Genomic DNA, 26,617 nt, shown 5'->3' with positions numbered 1-26,617 from the left:
ACTTGCAAACAGAGAGCCTATATGTTTTAGATTGGTTTGAACTATGCCCCTAAAGCTAGGGTGCAGAGGTTTTCACAATCTCTAATGATCAAATTAATTACAATCTGCCAATATACAGACCTAAAATCTTCCAAATGTTTCTGAACTTCAGGATAAACTTTATCTTGCATAGTTTGGACATAATGTCGGTGCAAATCTTCAGGAATAAGTTCTGGCCTTCTCTTCTCTAAAGGAAAATAAGAAAAGAATTATTTGTATTGTCTGAGTCATATACACCAGTGGACAAAAGGATTCATACTACCTCTTATGTTAAGTACAATCTAAAATTATTTATTAAAAACTTTATCTCAATCAAGTTTTTCAGCTTTGAGTCTGAACTTCTGAAACAAGCCTGATGACTAGCTATTATCTTTCCTTCAAATTAAATAAATTTTCTTGTCATGACCTTGTAAAGAAATTACTTGGAAATCTCTCAAAAGCAACAACCACAACAACAGCTTTCATATGTAATTTAAGGTTTACAAAGCACTTTAGAAATACTAGGTAATTTGATTCTCACAAAAACCCTGGAATATGAGTGCTATTATTATCTTCATTTTGCAGATTAGAATACTGAGACAGACAATGGTTAAATAACTTAGACAGGATCACAAAGCTAGTAAATATCTAAGACCAGATTTTAAATTAAGTTTTACTGATTTTAGATACAGTGTTCCATCTACTTCACCTCCTACTTGCTCTATATGTCTTATTCTTTGAGACTTGTGGTATCACAAATTTACTTACCCAGGTCTAGAGATATTTCATCTGGAACAGAAACCTTCAAGTGCTTTTAAAAAATAGAGGGTAGAGGGAGAGGGAGGGAAAAGGGAGAAAAGGGGAAAAAAAAGCTAAGAAACAGCAGTATATCTTTTCAACAAATGTGTATCTCTCATACACACACACACACAATAACAGTGATATAACCTAGATTCTGTAAGCTCCTTAATGCTTAACATGGTACATATGATACTTGATCAATATTTGTGGAATTATAAACATACTCTGATGTATGCTTATTGCAAATATTTTATTATTTTCTTTGCAAGACTTAAAAATAACAGAAGAATAGTTTAAGTTCTAACACTGTTATCCATATAATGTTAAAATACTGAGAGAAAGGAGTCTAATACTTTGGGTGAACTGACTCTTATGGAGCACATTTGGGTTTTTTATATTTGACCTATCAAATATTTTCCTTTAGGGGAAAAAAAACTCATTTTGGGGGTTTTGAATCAATTTTCAAGATACTTATAACATATTTTGGTTAGTATGTTTTCCTAGTCATTTTGCTATTTAAGTTCACAGAGTTCATGCTTCAGAAGAAAAGAGTCAGATGATTTTATTACAATATAAAATTTTGCACCCTACCCAGTTCTAATCATGAGAAAATACATCAACTCACATTTCATTGTTACCTGCAATAACCTCTACCCCACTGATCTGAGGGCAGGAGAGCAACCAGTGTCTTCCAAAGATACTATTTAAATATGGTTCACAGACCAGCCGTCTTTTCATTTCCCATCTATGTGTACCCTTCTGGACTTCATCACCCATTGCTTATCAATTTCATTTTGTGTATTGCCTTCCTCATTTAGGCTGTAAGATTTTGACAACAGACACTACCTTTCTTTTTCATATTTATATCCCCAGTGGTTAGCCTAATGCCTAGCACAGAATGAGCACTTAATAAATGTCTACCAAGTAACTTAATATTTCTGAAGTGAAAAAATGAAGTAAATTCCACATAAATTTACAGATAGTACAATCAATCAATTACTTATATGGAACAAAATAGGAAAATTAATACAATTTATATATTATCAGGGTCTTCTCAGTTATCTCATCAGTATACTGTGGGACATTTGAGTTTTCATAGACTATGCCAGCAAGATTCAAGTTCTGGCAGTTCCTATGTAGCAGGAAAGGCTTTTGGTGTGGGTCCAGATGGCAAACAATCTAAGAGCCAGATTAAGTTTAGACAGCTAATCACTAGAAAGTTGGCTACTAGATGAGGAATACTTTTGACAATAAGCTTATCATGAAGACAGTTTATAAAGGGAGGAGTTATATATATTTTTTTTAATTAGCAAAAGTACTCAAAGGGATGAAATCATGTTGAATTTGAAATTCTTAAGTATATATCCTATTTTTATAAACCTCATATGAGACTCATAATTTTGGGGTGCAAAATAAGAGATGCTTTTTCTAGACAAACATAATGAACATTTTCTGTACAGAATACACTCACAGTCATTTTCCTATGTAAATTTATAGCACTTTTCACTTGAAGTATTGTTGTATTTTTAAGAGTCTCACCACCTCTGCTTAACTTTCTGCAATTATGCTTTATTAAATTAAAATAATGAATGGGCTGTACCATAGGTACTTTTAGCTAGACTTAATTTGGTATTCTCCTTCCAAGGATGTTCAAAGGTATATAAAATACTTGATTTACATATATAATAACTACTTCAGTTAAAAATCTTCTAAAAAGATCTATAGCTCTAAGAGTGAGTAATAAGTCACAAGAATTGCAGGTTGTGATAATAGTAATTCAACAAAAAGTTAAGTATATTAGAACAGAAAGAATAATAATAATGTTAGCTTAAGACCCAATAATAATAATGTTTTATGTAAGACGGCTTTCTGAGCGGAAGAGGAGAATTTACTAGAGATAAGTTTGAGATCATAAAAGAACAGAAAATATCAATAAAAACTTATTTTAAATTTTTTTTTAAAAGCCAATACTGATGACTTATCTTGAAATGCTACTATAAAATGAAAATGCATCTGAAGTAGAAATAAAACTTGGGAAATTTCAAAACAACTCAGTATTAACAATTTTAATGAAAATAGGACATTTTACTTAAGAAAAATGAATAGCTTTGATAATAGTAAAAAAAAAAAAAAAAAAAAAAAATCATTAATTGCTATTCCCTAGTATTTATCCCTAAAATAGTCAAAAATATTCTGTTACGGGAAAAATCTAACAACTCATTTTTAGATACATTTTAGGCAACTATTGTATATTATTTGTAATTAGGCAAGTATTAAAAGATTATGTGTATACACATATATACATATGAATATACATTCTAAAACACAAATTTGTGTACATTTATATATGTTTTAATTCAATAAACACCTGACTATATATTAACTTAGAAATGTATTCCTCAATAAGGAAGTGAAGCATCCCCTAACTGATGTTGCTTTATTTTTATACTCCTTTTAGGGATGTATCACATACAATTTATATCACATTTATCTATAGATAGACAGATAGAAGTCAATGCCTATTAGATTGTAAATTCTTTGAAGACAAGTACTTTATTTATTTGTCTTTTTAATCTCACATAGCACCTAATACAATTATGCACATGGTAAGTGCTTAATAAATAGTAGGTGGACATTAAAGATGAAAACATTAAATTGGCAACTCACTGCTGCTCGGTCCAAAAAGAACTGATGAAACTCAAGGAAAATGCGCCGAGTCTCCTTGGAATTGGTTTGTTTGTATAAGTCTGAATAAAGATAACAGAGCTGTCGTAGAGGGAAAAAACCACAAAAAGAGAGAAAATCAGAGGTTACCATAAATTCAATCTTTTCATTTCCTCAAAATATAGTCATATATCCTGACAAATTATTTTAAGGAATATTATTACCAAGCTACCAAGAACACTACTCTGAAGGGAGCTTTGTGATGATTTTATTTATCTTTAAATTTGCCTTGCTATGACAGGTAAGCAGAAGTCTGGACTTCTTGGGTGAAAAATTATTCCCCATTCTTCCATTCTCCATCCCTCTTCTCTTCTAACTGTCATGAAACTGTAAACACCTGAACTTTAAGCTTTGAAAGGAATAAGATTTACTTGTGAATCAGAATAATATATATAACAACGATGCTTCACCAGTGTTGCAGGGTCGAACTGTGAAACTACATGGTGTAAGAACACAGCTAGGTGAGCAGGGCGGGATCTCAGCAGTTCAATACTTTGGAAGCAGCTGCATTGTCCATTAATCTGTAAAGAAGAATGATTACATTGAAAGACTTATATACATGTGTGCCCATACACATAATACTGTGTAAAGGAAGCCCCAATTTACTTAACTGGTTACATCTGACTTTTGTGTTTTATATTCAATTCAAGGCTTTAAAGAATAATTATAAGGATTCATTAGCAAAGTAAAGTATAAAGTGTATCTCCAGAGAGTAGTCAATATATCATGGTGGTCAGAATGGGTTTTTGATGGTGAGGGAATGAATTAGATTAGATAGCTTGGCTTTAATAATTGGGGGGGGGGGAGGGAAAGAGGGAGAGAGGGAAGGGAAGGGGAAGGAGCAAGGGGAGAGGGAAGAAAAGGGGGAAAGGAGAGAGAACAGGAGCGGGGAGGGAGAGAGATGCCATGGTCACAAAGAATTGGACACAACTGAAAAATGATTGAACACAAGTTATTGTAAGCCTTTTAACTTGACAAAGGATTTCTTACCCTTTGAAAAATCAGGTAATAAGCACTTATTGCTCCCTTGGTGCAACAAAAAGAGCACTGGCTCTTAAGAAGATAAAGACTAGTTCAAAGCCAGTGTCAAATACTTACTAGCTGTGTGACCTTAATAAGGTATTTAGGGTCTGTTTCTGTCGTTAATTCTTCATCTGTTAAATTAAAAACTGTTAACTACCAACTTTCAAGGATTATATTTGTTTGTTTGTTTCGGGGGGGGGGGCTGGGAGTGAGGATAAAATGAGACAATATTTGCAAAGTGCTTTGTAATTCTTAAAGCATAAATGCTAGTGATGATGATGATGATGATGATGAGTGATACAGAGAAATTAAACAGTCCCTGCTTTCAAAAATTTACATTCTATTGTGGGGAAGTAACATATACATATATAATTATATTCAAAATGTATATTAAATACATACAAGGCAATGGAAAGGGAGAAAGAGGCATTAATAACTAGAGAATTCATGAAAGGCCTCACACAAAAAAGATGATATCTATATTAAGTTTTCAAGAAAACTAAAGATTCTAAGAGGTAGAGATAAGGAGAAAGGGTATTCCTGATATGAAAAAGTTTATGCAAAGGTACTGAGGCAGGAGATGAAATATTTTATATGAGAAACAGCAAGAAGGATAGTCTGGCAGCACCCCAAAATGTAGAAAAATGATACCTAGGTAAGACTGGAAAGGTAGAGTACAGCCAAGTTGAAAAGGATTTTTTAAATGATATACCATGTATCTGAGATAATAGGAAGACATTAGATTTTACTGAATAGAAGAATGGCATGATCTGATCTGTGTTTTGGAAAATTTCTTTCACTACAATATGTAGAATACACTGAAGAGGTGAAGAGATCAATCAGCAGGATAGCCACAGAGAGATGTTGGGGACTTGAAATGGGAGGATGGCCATTTGTGTAGAAAAAATAGAATATATGCAAAGAGATATTGTGGAAATAGAAATAGAAATACCAGGCAACCAACTAAGTATATATGTAGATTTAAGGGAGAATGAGGCAATGATAAAAGTGAAAATTTGGCTAAGTGGAAGAATGATGATGCCCTCAACAGAAATGACAAAGTTCAGAAGGTAGGTTTTGGGGAAAAGATAATGAATTCTATTCAGGGCATGTTGAATTTGAAGTGCCAAATAAAGGTAAGTCAGGGTAGAGATGACCAAAGTAGGAACTATTACCTGACCATAAAATGTACGTTGGAGAGTGGGAAGATGAGCAGTATCTTAACCCTCGAAAAGCAACTGGAGTCTTGTCTTGAGCACATTTTTCCTATTTCCACTTCAGTAATTCCACCCTCTCTCAACACTAGCCAACTTTGGTAAAACCCTCTCAAATATGTTATAATCTAACCCATTATTAAGAACTTCATAGGCATAATTTCCTGTTTATCATCTGCAGCCCACATTCTAGACAATGGCCTATGAATAAGCTCCAAATAGCACTTTTCATTTTTCAGGAGGAAAAATTAAGTGGTGAATAGACAAAGAAGGGTTACAATTATATTGCCTTTTTTTTTTTTTTTTTGAGAACTTCTCCATATCTATTAAGGGTATGGCGACTCTTTCAATTTTTCAATTGTACCATTATCCTTCTCAATTCAATTTAAAATGCTCTCTTCAAAGTTACCAGGAATCTAATTACCACATTTAATGGCCTTTTCTCCTCAGTCTTCTTTAACATCTCTGTAGCATCTAACACTTGTTTATTTTGTCCTTTTTTTGTTCTGTTTGTGCAAACAATTTTTTTCTTGGTTCCCTTCCAATCTAGAGAATATCATCTACATCACAATCACAAACTTTGGGTGTGCCCCAAGGCACTACGACTCTTTTCTTCATTCTATATACTCTCTCATTTCATCCCGTGAACTGATCATCTCAATACAGATTAGTTCTACATATGTACGTACACACACACAGCATTATCCCGGATTCTTCACTGTTCCTCATCTCATATAGTGAATCAGTCACTAAATTATACTGCCTTTATCTTTATGACATTTCTCATATTTATTTCCTTCTCTCTACTTAGATACCACATTACTTCAATCCCTCATTGCTTAAATTATTGCAATAGTTTCCCTGCCTTAAATTTCTCCTTTCTCCAATTCATCTTCCACGCAAATGCCAAAATTTTTCCAAAGTACAGGTCTGACAGGGTTACTCCCCTATACACTAAAACAGTGGTCCTCAAACTTTAAATAGGGGGCCAGTTCACTGTCCCTCAGATTATTGGAGAGCCAGACTATAGTAAAAACAAAAGCTCACACTCTGTCTCCACCCCTCAGCCCATTTGCCATAACCCGGTGGGCCGCATCTGGCCCGCAGGCCGTAGTTTGAGAACCTCTGCACTAAAACTTTAGCAGTTCTCTATTGATTCTAGAGTCAAATACTATTCTCTTCATCTTATGCTTAATTTTTATTTCTGTGAAAGTAATTATAATTACTAATACAGAATTACCTCAATATAACTTATAAATAAGTAAATATGTAGCAAGTAACTAAGTAAATACAAATATTTTAGAAGAATATATTCAAAAAAAATCTTGTTAATGGGGCATATGATCAAAAAAATTTCGGAGACTACTGGCTTAGAAAATAGAAAGTAAACTTAACTTTTTAAAATTAGAACTATCACTAGTTCTAATATCTAATGCCATTGCATCATATAAGATAATACTATTAACATTTTTAAGTCAACTCAAATGCAGGGGAATTTAAGTGTAAGGAAATAGGCAACAAGAAGGTAAGGAAGATAAGGACAAGACCGAGCTTACACTTTAAAAAAAGAAATACTATTCAAAAAAAATTCCAGTGGATAATTATGGATTGCACTCAGTTTTCAAAGTCATATCAACTTATGCTTTTACTGTTAGGGAGAAGTTTAAGGATAAAAATAGCAATTTACCCAAAGAAAATTTAGCATCAAATCCTGGCAACTATTGTTTCATTAACCCAGAAAGAAGTTAGTTTTTGTTAACAAATTGGGCAATATCTTAAAACAAGTTCCTGCTTTAAGAAAAACATCACCTGTTCATGTTCAGTGCCAAAGTCATCATCCTCTGCTCCAATAATCTGAGGTGCTGTTCGAATTAAGGGACTACCAATGTTTGATTGAGTGTCCTATGAAAGAATAATATATAAAGAACCAGGTGTTAATATTTTAGTCATTTATTATTATTATCATCATTATTAAAGCATTTATTAAAGACCTCCCAAGTGCCAGCCACTATGCTTATTGGGAATAAAGAGAAAAGCAAACAACAGTTACTGCTCTCAAAGAGCTCATAATCTAATGGTGGAGACAACATGAGAAACAATTAAGTACGGTCAAAATACAAATAGAATCAGGATAATCAGTAGAGAGAAGGCATTAGAATTAAAGAAAAATCTGGAAAGAAAAGTGAAATTATTCTCAGACTTAAAAATGTTTTTCAAACAAACACTTTCAAACATTTCAAATCATGGACCATTGTGCAGAGGGAAAAATACCCAACAGACTAACTTAACCCTCTTCTTTTTGCCAGAGAATCTTCGAGAAATCTTTGGAGACACAGTCCTATGTTTTATTGCACTCTTGGCTACCAAATTTTTGCTATTTTACACTATAGGACAAAAGAAGACTAATGGGAGAAAAAAATATAGGGCCAGACATGGAGAAAAGAAGGAAGGGGAACAATACATTTTTAATTTGCTCCAATTATTATCACATGCCTATTATTATTTTGTATTTTGTCTCTCCTGATACATGATAATAAAAGGTGTTTAAGTTATGTACTAATTCTTTCAACTGTTCTTAACCAATCAAGTAGCTAATTAATTGCTCTTTTCTCTTCTTTTTTTACCTCATTGTGTCTGAGAAACTTTATCCTCATATCAAATTCTACTTTTGTACTTCTAGATTAAGTCATGAATCCTAGCATACTTAACTGCTGTTTTAAAGTGGTTTAAATAAAATATTTGTCAGTATAGTTCATTTGGCACCTCCCATTTTTTTTTCTTTTTCCTCTTATTGAGAGCTCAATTTAGGGATATAGACTATATAATGAAGGGTTTAATATTCAGGGCAGTAGATAACTTGAAAGGGGAAGAATAAGTGAGATTCTCATTAGAGTTATTGCTATTTGAGCAGCAGAAAATTTTGCCATTTTTGCCTAATCATCTATCTACTTAGCTGACAAAGTGTCAACACATGAGCTACAGAAACCAGGTTTCCTATGATCATTTCCCTCATTAATTGAATCACTGATATTCCAGTATTGGTAAATGATCGATTTTATAACATTATTTGAGGCTGATTGCAGTAACAGCAAATTATTTATTTAACAGAGACTAATTTTTAGTAATTACCAATCAGACTTGGATAAATGAAATATCTTTGTGTCCTGACATGTTTAATACCACTTGTAATATCTTTTAAAAACCTTCAAAACTCTCTCGAAACTCCCTCGGCCTCCTCTCCCCTCTGATATGAGGGCTGAAAGGTAGAGTACTAAACTCCTCCCAAAACTTTCTTTTATAAAAATCTGGGATCTGAATTTTTCAGATAATTCTCAACTTTCTATTAGCAGCTCTATTAGGTTTGGAATACAAAGAATATCATACTCCTGTTCTTCCAGACATACACTGGCTGTCCTTGTCTCCCTAATACATTTCAGTTTCCCTTAGGGTGCCGTTTTTCTTTATTAGATTACAAACATCTTGTTTATTTCTTATTCTCAATACTGAACACAGCATGTGGCACATAGTAGGTGCTTAATAAATGTGTACTGTGTTGAATTATATTGTAAATTACAATTTCTAAGTTTCTTATTTTAAAACTAAAAGAAAGTGAGAAGCTATGAATGAATCTGATTCATAGGTATTGTGATTTATTAGAACAATCATACCTCTTTTTTATGGAAGATAAATATATTTCACTTTCTATTGTGGGTCTGAAATCAACTTTTAGTTGTACATTTTAATAAAGACTTCAATACAATAAAGAAAACATGGTTGATATTACATATCAGACAGAGAAGACAAAAAGTGGAAAAGTGACAACGACCTCTTACCTCACCTACATGTAGCACCATTAGTACACCAAAATTTTTGTTGCTATTGAAAATAACAATTGGCTGTTTGAGGAAGCAAAATGCTAAATTTAATTTCAAGAAGGTCTTTATAATAACGGTATACATTAAACATACATGTAATTAAAAAAGAAAAACATCTAAGATGTTTGGTTCTAGCTTCTTTTAGGCATTTTTGAACCTTACAAAACAGTATTATACACCATGAAATGCTCCCACATAGCCAATTAGCAATACTCCTCCCAACACAACTGTGGGACACTGGCTAGATGCAAAGAATGAATAATAGGACCCTGTCAAGTTTACCTTAAGTGGTAAGAACAATTTAAAGGAAGATTTTAACTATGAACTGAAAAAAATTTTTGAGGGGGAGAACATTATCTCAAATAATGGGGCACTACAGAAGGAGACTCAAGCAGTAGCAAAAAGAATCCAAATTGTCAAGTAAATTACAATTATATATAAAAGATGATAAGAGCTCAGATCACCTAACCTCATTTTACAGGTCAAAAGGCTGAGGCTCAGAAAGGCTGAACAACAGTTACTTCAATGTCACATTAATTGTTCATTTGTATTACTTTTGTAGCATAATTATCTGCCTAATTACTTTTTTGCCAAACTTAGCACATTTAGAAGATACTGCCTTCAGATAAACTACTTGGGAAAACATCTCAGGTTCCTGGAATAAAAATGCGATATTTGTTTCTATCTTCACAACATCTTGAAAATGTCCCCTACACTCCACTCAACATAGCTACCACCCTGATGGAGGCTCTCACTGTTTCCTGACAAAAGTAGTGTAATGGCAAACTTCAGTGTACAGAACTCAAGTCTCTCCCAAATCAAACCTATTTTCTGCTCAGCTGTCAAGATGATTTTCCAAAAGAATAAGTCTATGTCATCCTCCATTCAATAATTTCTAGTGGCTCTATTATTTCTAGGATCAAATATATTGATCCTATTTTTGACTTTTAAAGTACACAAACTAGCCCCTTTCTACCTTTTCAGGTACACATCATTCTCTTCCATAGATATTCTACAGTCCATCCATACCAGTCTGGTTCCACATACCTTACTTTACAACTCACTGCCTTTTCATTAGTTTTTTCTCACACCTTGTTTCTCCTTCCTCATTTCTACCTCCCAGTTTCCTTCAAGATTTGGCTCAAAATCCATCTTTTATCCAAAGTCTTTTCCTTCCCTTCCCTCCCCAACACCTCTACTGTCAGCACCCTTCCTCTCAGATTATGTGCTATTTACAGAATGAGTGTGAATGTGTGTGGGGGTGGGGGGTGGGGGGTGTATACATAGTTATTTGTGTGCTGTCTTCCTCATTAGAACATGAGTTTGTTGAAGGCAAGGTCTATTACTTTGTCTATGTACCCCAGTGCCTAATATAAAACAGGCACTTAATAAATGCTTGTTGTTGTTAATGATAATCAGGATGATGTGCTGATTGAATAATGTTCTATAAAAGCAAATTTATCTCAACTGGGCCTTGTCAGACAAGTCGACAGTACAAACAGAAAACAGAGGGGGAAGGAGAAACATTTTGGCCAGAAGCAGCAACATTTTCAAAGATGTGGAATACAGAAGGTTCAAGATAAGTTTAAGGAATATCAAGAGGATTGGTAGGTTCACAGGATTGAAGATTTAGAGATTTTCCTCTAGTTTTATCTACAGTTTTATTTAAGACGTAGTCAAAGACTTCTTTTATAGTTAGGAGCATGAACAGTAGTAATGGGTTAACTTGATCAAGTTCTCACAGTCAGTTAAGATGGCAGGGCTGAATTCAAATCTATATCCTCAGATACCAAATTCAAGCTCTTCCCACTGTATCATGAATAGAAGAGGTTTAAAATATTAAGTGGAACTGATTTTAGTGGAACTCTCAAACATTAACCTGAGGATATTTTATAGGGGAATCATTAAATATTTCTGAACAGAGAAACTACATAACAATGCAGCATTTATTAATCATATGCTAAGTTTGGACATTAATAATAACATTTAATTCCATGTATCATGGAAGGTGAACTACTCTGGGGTGGCTGACATGAGGAAGGGACACGTTATAGACCAGAGGATAGACAACCTATGTGGATGTGGAAGACAAGACATTTTAAGGATATAGGGGTGCGTGAAGGGGAATAATGTGAAATAAAGTTAAGAAGGTAGATTGTAATCATAGAACAGAAGTCCAGTTATGATAATATTAGGCTAAAATATTTTTTATTTTATAGTATAGAGCAATAAAGAATGTCTGGAAGTCTCTGAACAGAAGTTGTGCTGTCAAACATTGCTTTAGGACAATTCTTCTGGTAAAAAGACACAGAGAAGAGAAAAAGGTTTGTTGGCATGAAGACTTGGGGAGGTTATTATAATTATTCAAGCTAAAAAGTGGAAAGAGTTTAAAATAAGGTAGTAGCAGTATAAGTGGAAAGTGAAATTTCAAAATGATAATTTAGGAAGATAATCATTTTCATTTGTGACATACAAAGAATACTGTAATACAAAGTGATTTCATATATACTACCTTAAAATTTACTACTTTACATTAACATTCTATAGTTTCTGTTTCTATTTTCACCTGGGAGAAATATAAATAAGACTTATTTCTTGCCCTCAAAAAACTTAAAATCTAGTATGGAGTGGGTTTTTTGGGGGGAGGAGGGTGGAGAAGCAGGAGTAGGGAGGGATAGAGAAAAGGTAATATAAAATTATATCACAGAATGTTAGTGGGGTGATAAAAGCCTAAACTGGGATATTTTGTAGATTAAAAAAAGAAAAGGACAGATGTGAAAAGACAAATGAATAGGATCAATGACTATTGGTTTGATGAGAGCAAAGAAGATTTTAAGTCTGAATAACTACAAAAATGATGGCATCATTGATAGAAGTCAAGAAAAGAAATATACTTCTAGGTGTATGAGATGGGATGCTTGGGTGGTAAATGAGTAATGATTTCAGTTTCATATATTATGAGTTTCAGATACTAATAATATAACCCAATGAAAGATATAGTAGTCAGTTAAAACAAAGGACTAGATTAGTGATGAGAGGTCAGGACCAAAGACATAAATCTGGGTATTATTTGCACTGAGACTATATAATTAAAGCTATATAAATAGATTCACATATGGATAAATGAGAGGTATTCCTCTACATATACTACAATGGCATCCAATAACCCCTCCTAAAACATCAGTTGCAGTTTTGACTACCTGCTTTAACGTTTAGTCTCTAACATTTCAAAAGAAATTCTAATGAAAAAGTAGAAATTAGTATGCTTAGTTATCTAAGTTCATAGATTTTACTGCTGCCTAGAGAAATAGTCCTCATATGATTAATATTTTATACATTATTCTTGGTTCGAACTCTTTTATTTCAAAACTAATAAAATCTAACTTTTAAAAATAATCAAAATATTTAAGAATATTCATCTGCACATTTTATGTAAATCCCAAGAATTTACTTCACTTAAGCACAGAAAACATTAAAAGAAAGCATTAATATGCATTAGTTACATACTCACATTATCTGGTATCACCTCACTTTTCTCTGGACTTTCTTCTAGATAAATCCTTTCCTTCAAGCCCCCTCTGGGACTCTACCAAAAAAAAAAAAAATCCATTGAGATATACCAAAAAAGAAATCAGGAAAATATGTGCTGATTCATAACCAAAGTAAATCTTTTACCTGCTTCAAAATTACTGAATAACTATAAAAGAAAAAGGAAAGCAGATGGCAAAATATGTGCAGAGAACTAAAGTTGTAGAACATGAGAAATAGTAAGGATGTGACATCAGTAAGACAATTTGATAAAGCATCAGAAAACTTAGGCAGCAATGAAAATTTTCTTCATTTCTTTCACCTTTCAAACTAACAAATTAAATTTCAAATGGAAGAAGTATTAATCTTCTATACAATAAAAAATAAAATTAACCTTTTGATCAAATTTAAATATCTCATTTCCAATAGACTTGGGATGGTAAATGCCATCAAAACATTATTTTCATCCTTTTTTTCTGTTGTTTGCTTTTGTTTTATTCATATATTTTTCCCCTTTTGTTTTGATTTTTCTTTTCCAACATGATTAATATGGAAATATGTTTAACATTATACAATTATATATATCAGATTGGGAAGAGGAGAGGTAAGAGAAGAAGGGAGAAAAAAATTTGGAACTCAAAATCTTAGAAAATCAAATGTTGAAAACTATCTTTACAGGTAATTGGAAAAATAAAATATTACTGAATTTTTTTTAAAGCCTTTTAAATGTCTCATTGGAGTTTAAAGTATACCTATTTAAAATTTTTATCATTTTTTAATTTCTAAAATTTCATTTGCTTATTATAAATTTTTGGATTATTCTTAATAAAGCTTCCTAAAACATCTCTTAAGTTTATACTTACTATTAGTCAAAGCACTTCTAAATTAATGGATTTTGAATGGGAACAAGCTATTTAAAAGGAAACTAGTTGTTGATACCAAATTTCTTTAAAGATGATTAATGTTATATGCCTACTTATTATTAAAACCTACTTTTTTAAAGGCCCATCTATCAATACCTAGCTTTATCTTAATCTACTGCCTTTTTCGGGGAGGAGGAAAGTATAAATATGAAATATAGGTCAAATATTATTAGAAATGTTTTAGTCTTAATGAAATCTCCTTTTATTAAATCCATGAAATAAATCATATTATTTTTAGCTATAAATATTGCTATAAGAATAGCAATACCATAGCAGTAACGTGTAGAGAAGGGACACTAGATGGAAAATCTGCAGGTTCAGTTTTAGTTCAGCATTTTCCACTAGATAAATCTGTAATTATGAGCAAATCATTTAATCTCTTTAAGTCCCAATTTCCTCATACATAAAATAACAGGGATCTCCAAGATCCCTAATATCCTTCCTAGTTTTAAATTTTATATAATTAAAAAGCATAATTTCTTAAGGCAAAATGAATTAAAATACAAAAATTGCTCTACACAGAGAAGAGGAAAGATATCAGTCACACAACTTCAATCTCTTATCTTTTCAATACCCCAGGATCTTTTATATATATATATATATATATATATATATATATATATATTTTTTTTTTTTTGTTTATATATATGTTTTTTTTGTTTTGGTTTTTTGTTTCTTTGGAGGGATGGTAGTGAAGTGGGACGTTAAGTGGTTGGAATATCTGACAAGAAGATTGTTGGTGGTATTCTTTCAGTTGTGTCCTATTCTCAGTGATTCCATTTGGGCATTTTCTTGGCAAAGATACTGGAGTAGTTTGCCAATTCCTTCTCCAAATCATTTTACAGATAAGGAAACTGAGGCAAACAGGTTTAAGTGACTTCCCCAGGGCCATACAATTAATGTCTCAGGCCCGATTTGAACTCAAGAAGATGAGTTTTCCTGAATCTAGTGCATCACTTAACTTCCTCAAAGAAATTTAAGAGAGAAAAAATTAACTGTAAGTCAAAAAAGAATATAGACCTTTCTAGTACATCATTTTACTTCCTCAAAGAAGCTTAAGTGATAAGAAATTAACTATGAACAATTAACAAATTAAACAATTGTTTGTGAAAAATTAGCAAAAGAACACATATCTTTCTTCATTTCCTTTGAATGTAAATTAATAAGTATGGAATGCTCCAAAATCTGCAATCTAAGTGTAGTCTTTGGGAGTCTAAAAGCTCCAAATTCAAATTTCATCTCTGATACTTAACTACTTTTGTGATCCTAAGAAAGTAACTTAATCTTTTAGCCTCACTTTTTTTTTATTTGTAAAATATGAAAATTGGACTAGATGGTTTTTAATTTAGAATTGCTTCCAATTCTAAACTGGCAATCCTATGATCTATCTATCTATTTTTGGATGGGGGTCAGAAAAGGGAAAGAATGCTAAATACAGTAACTACTAAGAGTAAAGAAAACATTACTAAAATAAATTAACGGTTGTAAATAAAAATTCATACACTATCACAGTTGGACATGAAAATAATTTTATCTTATAGAATAATTCATTACAGTGATTATCACAATTCTGGCAATTTATCTGTATTCTTCTCAGCTGTCAAACTTGAAATGTACTCAAAAGATGGCTTGAATGGCTTGTTAGTCTATCACTTCCCTCTATTCCTTAAAAAGAACATAGTTTTTACCAATCCAACCAAGTCACAAAACTAAAAGATTCTTTTTTATTCATATACTGATAGACGAAAGAGATATATTTAACTTTCAGCTTTTTTCTTAATAATTTGGTAAATATTTGTGTATAGTTGACAACTGAGAGATTAATGAAGAAACAGCTATTGATAATCAGAATTTAATAAATGAAGTATATATATAGTAAGATTGGGACTTTTCCTCTCAGCAATGGCAATTTGCCCTATGAGTCAAGACTGAGTCATTCTGACCACAAATGGAATAACAACATGCTTTTAACGATATCAGCAAATGACCTCCTAGTTCAGTAAGTAGTAACAAGATGCTTATGGGGAAATTCCATCCCGTTTAAAGAAACAACATTAATCATTGGGTATACAAAAGAAAAAGTGAGCTCCAAAACTGGAAGTCACCAATACAATACTGTATTTAACAATTTGGCTCATAATATTACTCTCTTAGAAGATAATGGTATTGATATGCAAGAAGTAATTGCATAAATAATAAGGTGAAAGTATAAATAAGGACTGAACTCAGAGCCAGGAAACTGGGAATCATAGGATTTTAGATTTTGAGGTAGAAGGGATTTTAGCAATCATGCAGTTCAATGTTCACATTTTAAAAATGAGGAACTGATACAGGCCCAATTGACTTACTGAAACTCACTTTAAGAGGTAAATGGGAAATCTAAATCCTCTGCCTCTGAAACTAAAGGTTTCTCATAATATCAGGCAAGTCACTTAGTTTTTATGAGCATCATTTTCTTTACTTCTAAAACAAAGGTAATTGATTGGATAATATCTAAATCCTAAGATCCTAAGAATCTTGTAATTTTTACAACTAATCTATTATGATCCACTACCAATAAAATAACTAAAAACAAATTTTTAAAAGCAAAACAAAAAAGTGAGGAAGAATAATGATTAAAGTTTGAAATATTTAATACTTACATCCGCAATGTCACTATTGGGTCGAGAACCATCTCCACTACTATAATCAATTCTGCCCAACCCATCACCACTGTCTGCTTCTACTTCACTGAGTGGAAGGGAGTCACCAGAAGTCTTGCTGGATAGAACTACAGCTCCATCCTAAAACAGATTTTAATATATGTGTGTGTGTGTGTGTGTGTGTGTGTGTGTGTGTGTGTGTACACATACATAAAAAGTAAAGTGTTATATTATAGGCCAAAAATAGTCAATAGTAAACACTCAACAAATATTTATTGAAGTTTTTAATTGAACTATAAACACATATAAAAAACCAGCAGATTTTAAAACAAAACAAAACAAAACAAAAAAACCCTGTTAATGACTGCAGTGATTTTAAACCAATATGTCTATGCATAAGAGTAAACTTTCACTTCAGTTAAAGTGACTGTGAGTTGAAGCCATAAATGCAACATAGAGACACAACAATCTATAAATCTGTGAAAACACAGTGTGATTTATTTTTCTTGTTCATTAGTTTTTGTCCCTTGGAATTCAAATTATGACACTGCAGCTTTTAGTTAATCAATTCCCCAACTTCAAATGAGTTAACATTTGTGAAGCACTTAGCACAATGCCTAGCATATAGAAGGTGTTATAAAAATGCTTATTAGCTTATCTTTCCTCCTTCATAATTTCAATGAGTCATAAACTTTCAGACACTATTATATAAACAACCACAAGAAGCAGAGACCATATTTTTGGACAGTTATATTAACACCATACAGTGGCATATCTTAATACTCAAATTAACTTTTTTGAAAATCCTTATGTTTTTAAAAGGCACATAACTAGAAAATCCTAAACACTTCAGAATTCAATGAGAGACCTAGTTCTTCAACATCTCTAATTTCTTACACAGGACTTCCTACAAGATCCTTTCTTATGTTATTTTGGAGCTCCCTTGAAACATTTCTTGAAGGCAAACCTAAAAGACTGAAGAACATTCAAATAGCACTATTACCTGAGTAGAGCCTGTTGCTTTGGATAACTGTTCCTGCAACTGAGGAATGTGTTTCTTGGCCTCCTGGATCTCCTTAAGCAATCGCTGAGCAGGTGTGCGGCTGTAATCTTCTTGTAAGAACTGATAAATTATAAAAAAAGTTTTGTTAATCACCAAAGCCTACAGTTCTTATGAGTATACCAGTTCACATTATTGATGTTCTTTTGATGAGGATTGTGACATTTCAGCTCTCTCTTTATTACAATCTTTGTTTTCCTGACTTCTTCCATAGTCCCATTTCTAAATTAATACCTGTAGCCGTTCCTGCTCTTGCTGTAGCATCTTTCTCAGTATTTCTACTTTCTGGTTGTGAACCACATTGTTTTCTTCCTAAAAAACAAGAAATCAAAGAAAAAAATCAAGCTAAGAAAAGAATTTTAAAATAAAGACAATTTTGTGCCCCTGTTCAATTTATTAGTAAGCAATAACAGAATTTCCTCTATTCCAGGTTGTTCTAGGCATTGCCAATTGGACAAACTATAACTATTTCACTTTTTAAAGCTGAATGATCACAAGGGAATTTTCTACTTTCTACATCTTACACTAACTTTGGTTCCTAGGAACATCAACCATTAGCAGCATTGAATAGAAAAAGGAAGCTATCTAGGCAAATAATATAAAAGTTTCCCATATTCAATTTGGCAGGTGAATTTCAATAATTTGTTATCACACTTTTTTCATTTCCATCAAACAGGTTCAATGACATGGTAGCTTTCTAAAATTCAAAATTTAAATACATACATGATCTCTACTTCAACCCAGAAATTTAAAGATAAAACATCAGATATCATCATCATGTAGCAAGGCTCTTTCCAAGACCTTTTTTACTCTTCTCAATTCTTACCCCCATCAACACTGGGCTGGTGATTCTCTCTGTATTTCCAGATGTTCCAGGTGAGTGGGGTGATGTCATGATGGGAGACATATGTCCAAAGGCTGCTGGCTCCACTTCAGAATCAGCTAATGGGATCTGGGGCGACCCAGGTGGGCGTCCCTGAACAGTGAGAGCTACATAGGAACCCGCTAAAAAATAAAGTAGAAAAACAGGCATAGAAAAAAGGAAGGAAAAAAAGAAGAAAATGATATTGATATGGAATTGTTGATAATCATCAAAGCTTTTCAATCAAATAATTAAGGATTGGAAGGAACTTCTGAAGTCATCTAAATCAAAATCTCTCATTTTCTGGGGAAGAACACTGAAGAAATTCAGTCACATTAAGTGATTGATCCAGTATCACACACATTAAAGCCTAGATCTCTTGCCACCCCCCCCTCCAATGCTCTATTTAATCACATTTCTTCATAAAAATGAGTTTAAAATGAAAATCTTTATTTCTCAGGTCTGAAAGGACTGTATCAGAAAATATTATAATCTATTGATCATCTCTAAAAGCAAGGGGGGTGGGGGAAGGCGAAGAAGGGTTGAGGCACATGACAGCTCTATGAGTAAATTAAATTCTGAGGCTAGTTAAAATTTTAAAAAGAAAAAAAGACTAAAAAGAGTTAAGAAATTTCAAATACATTATTGTCTCTGTTCAAAGAGTAGGCCGTCAAAACTTCAGACTTCACAAAAATCTTACTCTGATGTCTTATGCTGCTGCAATTTCCCTAGGTTCTCAAAAGTTATGTCATCAGAAGAAACTTCAGAAGGTTCAATCAAATTAAAGACACTTTGAATACAGACCTGGAAATGAACTGTGTGTGCTATCCCACTAAATATAAAAGAACTTTTTGCTGAAAGGATGAAGAGAAACTGATAAATTATTTGACCATGGAAACCCATAAAGCAGACACAAATAGAAAATAGTTCTCAGTTTTCTGCAATCCCCTTTGTTTCTAGAGCAAAAATATCAGAGTGGGAAGGGGACAAAGGAGACCAAGGATCATCTATCTGCTCTTCTTTTTTTAAACCTTCTGCTAACATGAAATGATCGTTGGTATATTTTAAGTGTGAGATCCTTATCTAATTCGTTAATTGATAAATATCTATTAAGGATTTACTGAATTGCATACATACTGATGTTATTAAAAGAAATGAAGACAAAAGACAAGAAATTGCAACTACATGGGAAGATGGCTTACAAATTCTCCTTAAAGGGTGAAGAAAAGAACTGATAGGATTAATTTCATTATGTACCTAAAGGCAACACAAAATATTTCATTCAATACTTATTTTCTCTAGAGAACTAATAATGAATTTAGCAAAAGTCCAGCCATGAGAACATTTGCAATTTGTGTTAAAATTCACTGTGGAGGAAGAGAGAATTCTAAAGAAAATGTAACACGATCCAGCAAACCAAATTTAACATGTACCTGGATACCTTGGGAATTTAAGGTAAATGTGGAGAGAATGTAAAACCTAGAAAAAATGCTGGAAAATGGTTTCTAATTAAGAAATAAAAAAGGTTAATGTATATGTTAATTAGGAACATCAAAACTATGTATCACAAATGTTTGCTTCATAAAAAGAGCTAAATGTAGAAAATGCCAAAGAAGAGAGGCAACTGATATGAGAGAAAGAACCCTGACTATGGAATCAGAAAACTTGTGTTCAAAGTGTACTTTCTGACATTAAGCTCTCTGGGCTTCAATTTACTCACTGACAAAAGAGGAGGTGGCATTAGATTAAGATTCCTTCCAGGTCTAGATGTATGACATTAAAAACTGCCCCCCCCAAAAAAACTATTTCCTAGTACTTATTTTAGAATTTATATCTTATAACTAGCCAATTGGTGACTGGCTACCAGTGAAGAAGTCATTAAATAATCAACATTGTACATAATCAGATCAACTGGTTAAAAGTGTGATCAAATTAGTACCAATAAGAAAAAAAGATAAATACACAATGATTGCAATTACATGTTCAATTCTTAAATTTGAAAGGTGAGAAATAGATAATAGATATTTTTATACATCTAGAGCAGGAACAAGTCTTTCTGACTCATTTAACATAACCCTGCCATTTTACACAGAAGGAAACAGAACCAGAGAGAACAAATGGCTTGCCTAATAGCAAAAAGGTTATACCAAGAGTAAAAAGGAGAATTAGAATTCAAATTCAAAGCAAATACTATTTCCACTACATACTGATTCTCAATTCCTTCTTGAATTCTAGATTTTCAGGCTCAGAGAGATTAAGGGACTTATCCATGGTCATTCTACTAAATATTGGAGGTGGTATTTGAACCCAGGTTTCTCCTATTTCTTCCACCAGCATTCTTTTCATTATCAATAGCACCTCTCAAACTACTGAGGAGTACAGAATACAAGACCTGACTGCCAAAAAGCATTTGTCTTGGTAGAATAAATACAGCCTTAAAGCTTATACATACAACAGATTATACCGTTTACTTGATGAATAAGAGCAGAGATCATCTCGATCAATAATCCCATTTATCAATATCAAATAATGATTAACATATGAACACATGGCAATAAATATTGTTACTATTGTCAGGGAGGATGTCCTAGATAAATTCCAAATGTAAATGTATCTCTCTGTATAATAAGGTTTTCCAGATACTATTATTCACAGATGTTTTTTGTTGTTCAGGTTGTGACCCCATTTGTTTTTTTTGTTTGTTTTTTTTCTTTTCAGACTTTTCGTGATCCCATTTGGGATTTTCTTAGGAAAGATACTGAAGTGATTTGCCACGTCTTTCTCCATTTCATTTTACAGATGAGAAAACTGAAGCAGAGTTAAATGATTTACCCAAGATCACAAATTAAGACATAATTAAATGTCTGAAGTTGGAAGTTGAACTCAGGTCTTCCTGACTCTGGGCTCAAAACTATTCACTGTGCCAGCTGATTGCCCATTCACAGATTATGATTAAATGGACCATTATTTAGAGCCCCCAAATGGGATCGTAGGCCCTTTATGAGATTAGGTAAGCATTCCACACTGGGAAAAAAACCATCAGATGAAGAATCTACATTTTCAGTTTATGCCTTACAGTTAGATGGTCCTATTAAAAATAAATAAATAAAATAAAAGTCAGTATATATAATTACATGGGAGGAGGGAAGGAGAGAGGGAGGGAGAGAGCAATGAACAATGAGCTAGATCCAGAAATGAAAATGAAAAAGAGACTAGGCCAAACTACATTTGGAAGAGTGATTCCAATGATTCCAAGTAGTTTTCTCTTGTCAAATACACCTATTTAATACCAATGTATTCTCAATGACAATAAATGCTATTATTCATGGAATATCAGGTAGATCAAATTTTAAGGTGATCTAAAGATCAATGGGAAGGATAGAATATATCACCAACAAAGACTTATGTGGGGAAAATGGTATAAAGACATCTCCTAAGATACATATAAATCTAGGAAAAGAGATGATCAGTCATGTAGCAACACATATGGGTAACACAAGTGGTGTACTGGTCCATAAAATATTAAAAATGCAAAAAAGGATTGTGTCTACCAGAATTATGGATTGAATTTTTTATTGAAAATTTATGGAAAGACATGGAAAAGAATCACACTTGAAAAGAAGACATAGCTAGTAGAAAGAATGCCCATATGGATGAAACCTTATATCAAAGTAATAGATTAGGCAAGGTTACTAAAATTCTGGAAGAAAGAGATCCAATTTTAAATGATTTCAATAAACTGGGAAAACAGTCTCACAAAAATACACAATAATACACTTAGGACCAAAAAAGAAAATAAAGAATGGGAAAATACCAATTAGGCATTTGTTGGGGAAAAAGATATGATCTGAATGAGTAAGCTAAATAAATCAATGGCTCATTTATCTGGCATTTCTGGGGAATGTAGTATTTCTATCTTAAAGGTAACCAATGGTTAATAAGTTATAATTTTTAATTGCCATTTTATGAGAATATTTCTAAAATATTTTAAACTTCTGTTTTCTTATGTACAATACATTATTTAAACTTGTTTTCATGATTTAGTACCTGACTTGTTACTTCTCTGCTCAAGAAGCTTCAATGGTTCCTTTGCACCCAAGATAATTTCTTTTGTTTGGTTTTTCAAACTCCTCTATTTGATTTCCACCTTCCTGTCCAATTTTATTGTATATTATTCTCCTTCATGTACTTGGGCACTCATTTAAACTCCTTCATTCCATTTTTCATTGCCTTAACTTTATAGAGGGTTCCAGAGGTTAAAATGCACTTTCTTCTCATCTTTTGTCTTTCTATAGTTTGGTAGTCTTGTTTTGTATCCCTCTTCCTTTTGCAGTTACTGTCTGTCACTACTTACTCCTCTCACTGTGCCAGATTCTTTTCTTGACAATTTTGACAAGGATAAGATATATATACAAAAAGCATGGGTACTTATAACTCTTCCCCAAAGAAGGGGATTCCCAAACTTTACTCATCCCTTTCTCTTTCTACCTGATCTGATGCTTTTGATCTGAAGAGAATTGGGAAAACAATCTGTTTTGCTAAAATTATGTCAAAGCAAGCAGGATTTAAATGAAGAGATCTATTACATAGGACACACTTTTTTTTTTTGGAGGCAATCAAGATTACGTGACTTGCCTAGGATCACAGAGTTAGTAAGTGCCTGAGTCCAACTCAAGTCCTTCTAATTCCAGAGTGGATGCTCTACCCTCTATACTATCTACCTGCCCCTAAAAACCATACACTGGGCTGAATGCAAGAGCTTCTTTATGTCATGTTATGTTAGTTGCTCAGATCATTCCCCAGAGACAATTTTTGCTTAAGTTCTCATTTTCAGTTGGCTTTTGTTAAAATGAAGCTTTAACAGAGGTATTACCTACAGTTCCACCATGAAAAAAGTGGTAGTGCTTAGTTTTAATTAACATATTTATAAAATGATATGAAGATTAAGACAAAAGTGATAAATGGGATGGTAAATAAATATGTAGAAAAAAGAAAGAAAATAATTAGACTTGTTTGACTTTAAGAAAATGCAGTCATGAAGATACTTAGTAAGAATGTTTTGTAGTACAAAGAGTCTAGGTCAGGAAGCCAGGAGACCTAATACAGGCTCTGCTACTTGTATTATTTTAGATTAGGGTGTCAAACTGAAAGCCTGAAAATCCAGAGTGTGGGAACCATATTAAAATGTAATTCAGAAATGTTTAACTGAATAAATTTTTAAAATACAATACAGGTAATGCTAATTTGTAATTTGTCTACAATTTTCTTTCTCTGTTTTAGCTTTTTCTAGTTTAGCTATCAGCATTATATATGTGCTGTCAAAGGAATTTAATATCAGAGAGTTTTGAGCTACAGCAGATAGCAAAAGAAGAGGCTCAAGTTTCCACTAAAGTAAATTGCAAGGTTCTTACCTAAGTGGGGAACAGATTATTGGGAAGCTGCAGAAGGAAAAATAAAGTTTAGAACAGCTTCTGTGAGGAGTGAGATAGAATTCTAGTAGCATTTTCTTGTTCCAATGAGAATCTACTTCAAATTGAAGAACATGAGATTCCAATGTATCCAATTTAGCACAATTGTAGCATTTCCTCCAGGTTCACCTTGCAACTTGTTAGTAAGAGCAGAAAAGGACAGTGATAGTAATTCCCGGTTGAAGTTTTACAAAAGAGTAATGGCAGGACAAGAGGCAGGAGAATCAAGAGAACAGTGTAGAGCTGAAATGACTAACTATTGGGTTGATGTTGGAGAATGAGGTGAGTAAAGAAAGGTCAAAGTTAATGGCTTGAAAGTACTGAAGATTAGAAGGAATGAAGATTTTTGGTGAGATTGAACAGACCAATTTCTCTAATGAATATAGATGCAAAAGTTTTGAACAAAATACTACAGCAACATATCACAAGAATTATATACTAGGATCAAGTGGGATTTATAAGAACAAACACTCTTTACACAAATAAAGAGAGATCTAAAGAACTGGAAAAATATTAATTGTTCATGGGTAGGCCAAGCAGTGCCATATAAAAAAAAAAAATACCAAAAAATTATTTTATACAGCCAGAAAAAAATAAGCAACAAAATTCAACTGGAAGAACAAAAGGTTAATAATATCCCAGGAATTAATGGGGGGGAAAAAAGTACAAAGAAAGGTGACTTAATAATACCAGATCTCAAACTACATTAGAATAGATTTGGCACAAAAGAGACAGTAATCAATAACTTCAAGTTTGATAAACCCCAAACCTCCAACTTCTGGAATAAGAATTCACTGTTTGACAAAAATTTCTGAGAAAATTGGAAAACAATAGGACACAAGCTACATATGGTTCAATATCTCAAACTGTATACCAAGATAAGGTCAAAATGGGTGCATGATTTAGACCTAAAGGGTGACACCATAAGCAAATAAGAAGAGTAAGGAAGAGTTTACCTACCTGTTAGATCTATGGGGAATGGAAGAATTAATGAAATCTGAACTCACAAAAATGAGTCTTTTTGACTCTAGATCATTCTATCCACAATACCAACTAGCTGCCCCAATGATTTCTTATTTGTCAAATCTATTCTTTTCTCATGACAATTAACCACTGTTTCCTTCCTAGATGTTTTTTCTTCTCTGAATTTTCACACCATTATTCTCTTCTGGTTCACCTCCAATTGCTCCTTTTTAGAATCCTCTGCCAGTTCATTATCCAAATATCATGTTCACAACTGTAAATGTTCCCCCAGATTCTTCCAAGGCCCTTGTCTTTTCCCTTTATATCTGGAGTTAGATCTAATATTTGGAGTTATTGGCCTCTTTGGCAGGTGGTGACCATAATTAATCCCTTCTTAGAATAATATTTATAAATGAGGAAAATACACATATGAAATTACAAAGGAAATCAATTATATTCATAGAACCCCTAAATATACCCATAGATAGATTTTGAACGGTCCATAGCCTCAGTTACAAACTCTTGTTCTTTATTCTCCTTATAACTCATCAATTTCCACTGTTTTAACTGTTATTTCTATATTGATGATTCTATATTGATGATGATATTAATAAGATTTAAACACTCATTTGAGCAAAAATGTGGGTAGACCAGATCTCTCAGGTCCCTTCCAGTTTAAATTTATCATTTGATAAAATCTTCCATTTCTTTTCATCTTCCCTTTCCTCAACCCCAAGAAATTACCTAAAATATGCTGCATTTCTTTCAAATGTTTCTAATACTATGTTAGCTAGCATAAATGGACAACTCTATAGAGTTCAGAGCATAAAAAGCTATTAGCAAATTAGTAGTGCTGCTCAGACACAGACAACTCTTAAATATTTCAAGGAATGTCCAATTTAAAAAGTCATTAACATTTACTTACATTTGATCAACTTTACCACTTCCAAATGGTTTGAATGAGTCACTAGAGTTCCATTTACCTATAAGAAAAGAATTGGGTATATATGATTACAATGGTATAAAGGACATAAATACTCATCTACAAACTTGCACACATAACACAAAATGTCCATAATATAATGGAGAAATGAAAGTATTTTTATATTGATGATTCAATTTTCCTTCATCATCATTATTAATATTGGCAACCAATATGCATTCAATACTATTATGAATCTTTGCATAAGATAAGGCTTCTTACTATGGAATGCATTACATCCTATTCAAATGAAAAGACATATCACACAATGAACTTTCAAATCTTCTAGAATGGAGTACTTGCAAATATGAGACATTTTTGTTTTTTCACATGTACATATTCCACAGCCATGGTGTAAAATAAGCAAATAAAAAAAATAAAGGATTAAATAACATTTTCAGAAAAATATTACATTTCCCCCTCCCCTAAAACCTAACTTATAAACATTAACAAGTTCACTTTCAAACATTTTAAATTAAATTTACATGTTACTCCAAAGCTCTAAAACTTAAGTGCTTTCTCATATTTTTTTAA

The 26,617-nt window shown here is 32.6% G+C and overlaps 1 protein-coding gene across 1 annotated transcript in view; it reads right to left on the bottom strand.

Annotated features, from left to right (window-relative positions):
* The window catches only part of ARHGEF12 (Rho guanine nucleotide exchange factor 12), a 169,708-nt gene that overhangs the window by 28,961 nt on the left and 114,130 nt on the right, over positions 1–26,617 (bottom strand). Inside the window, 11 exon segments of the mRNA XM_074302550.1 lie at positions 121–226; positions 787–829; positions 3,487–3,585; positions 3,954–4,064; positions 7,590–7,682; positions 13,167–13,241; positions 16,749–16,889; positions 17,752–17,871; positions 18,043–18,120; positions 18,635–18,813; positions 26,027–26,084. Coding sequence (XP_074158651.1) covers positions 121–226; positions 787–829; positions 3,487–3,585; positions 3,954–4,064; positions 7,590–7,682; positions 13,167–13,241; positions 16,749–16,889; positions 17,752–17,871; positions 18,043–18,120; positions 18,635–18,813; positions 26,027–26,084 — 1,103 coding nt within the window.

Source organism: Sminthopsis crassicaudata, chromosome 3 (assembly GCF_048593235.1).
Source record: "Sminthopsis crassicaudata isolate SCR6 chromosome 3, ASM4859323v1, whole genome shotgun sequence".
Taxonomy (NCBI): domain Eukaryota; kingdom Metazoa; phylum Chordata; class Mammalia; order Dasyuromorphia; family Dasyuridae; genus Sminthopsis; species Sminthopsis crassicaudata.
The sequence above is the reverse complement of the archived record's forward strand: the minus strand, read 5'-3'. Positions and strand labels throughout refer to the sequence as shown.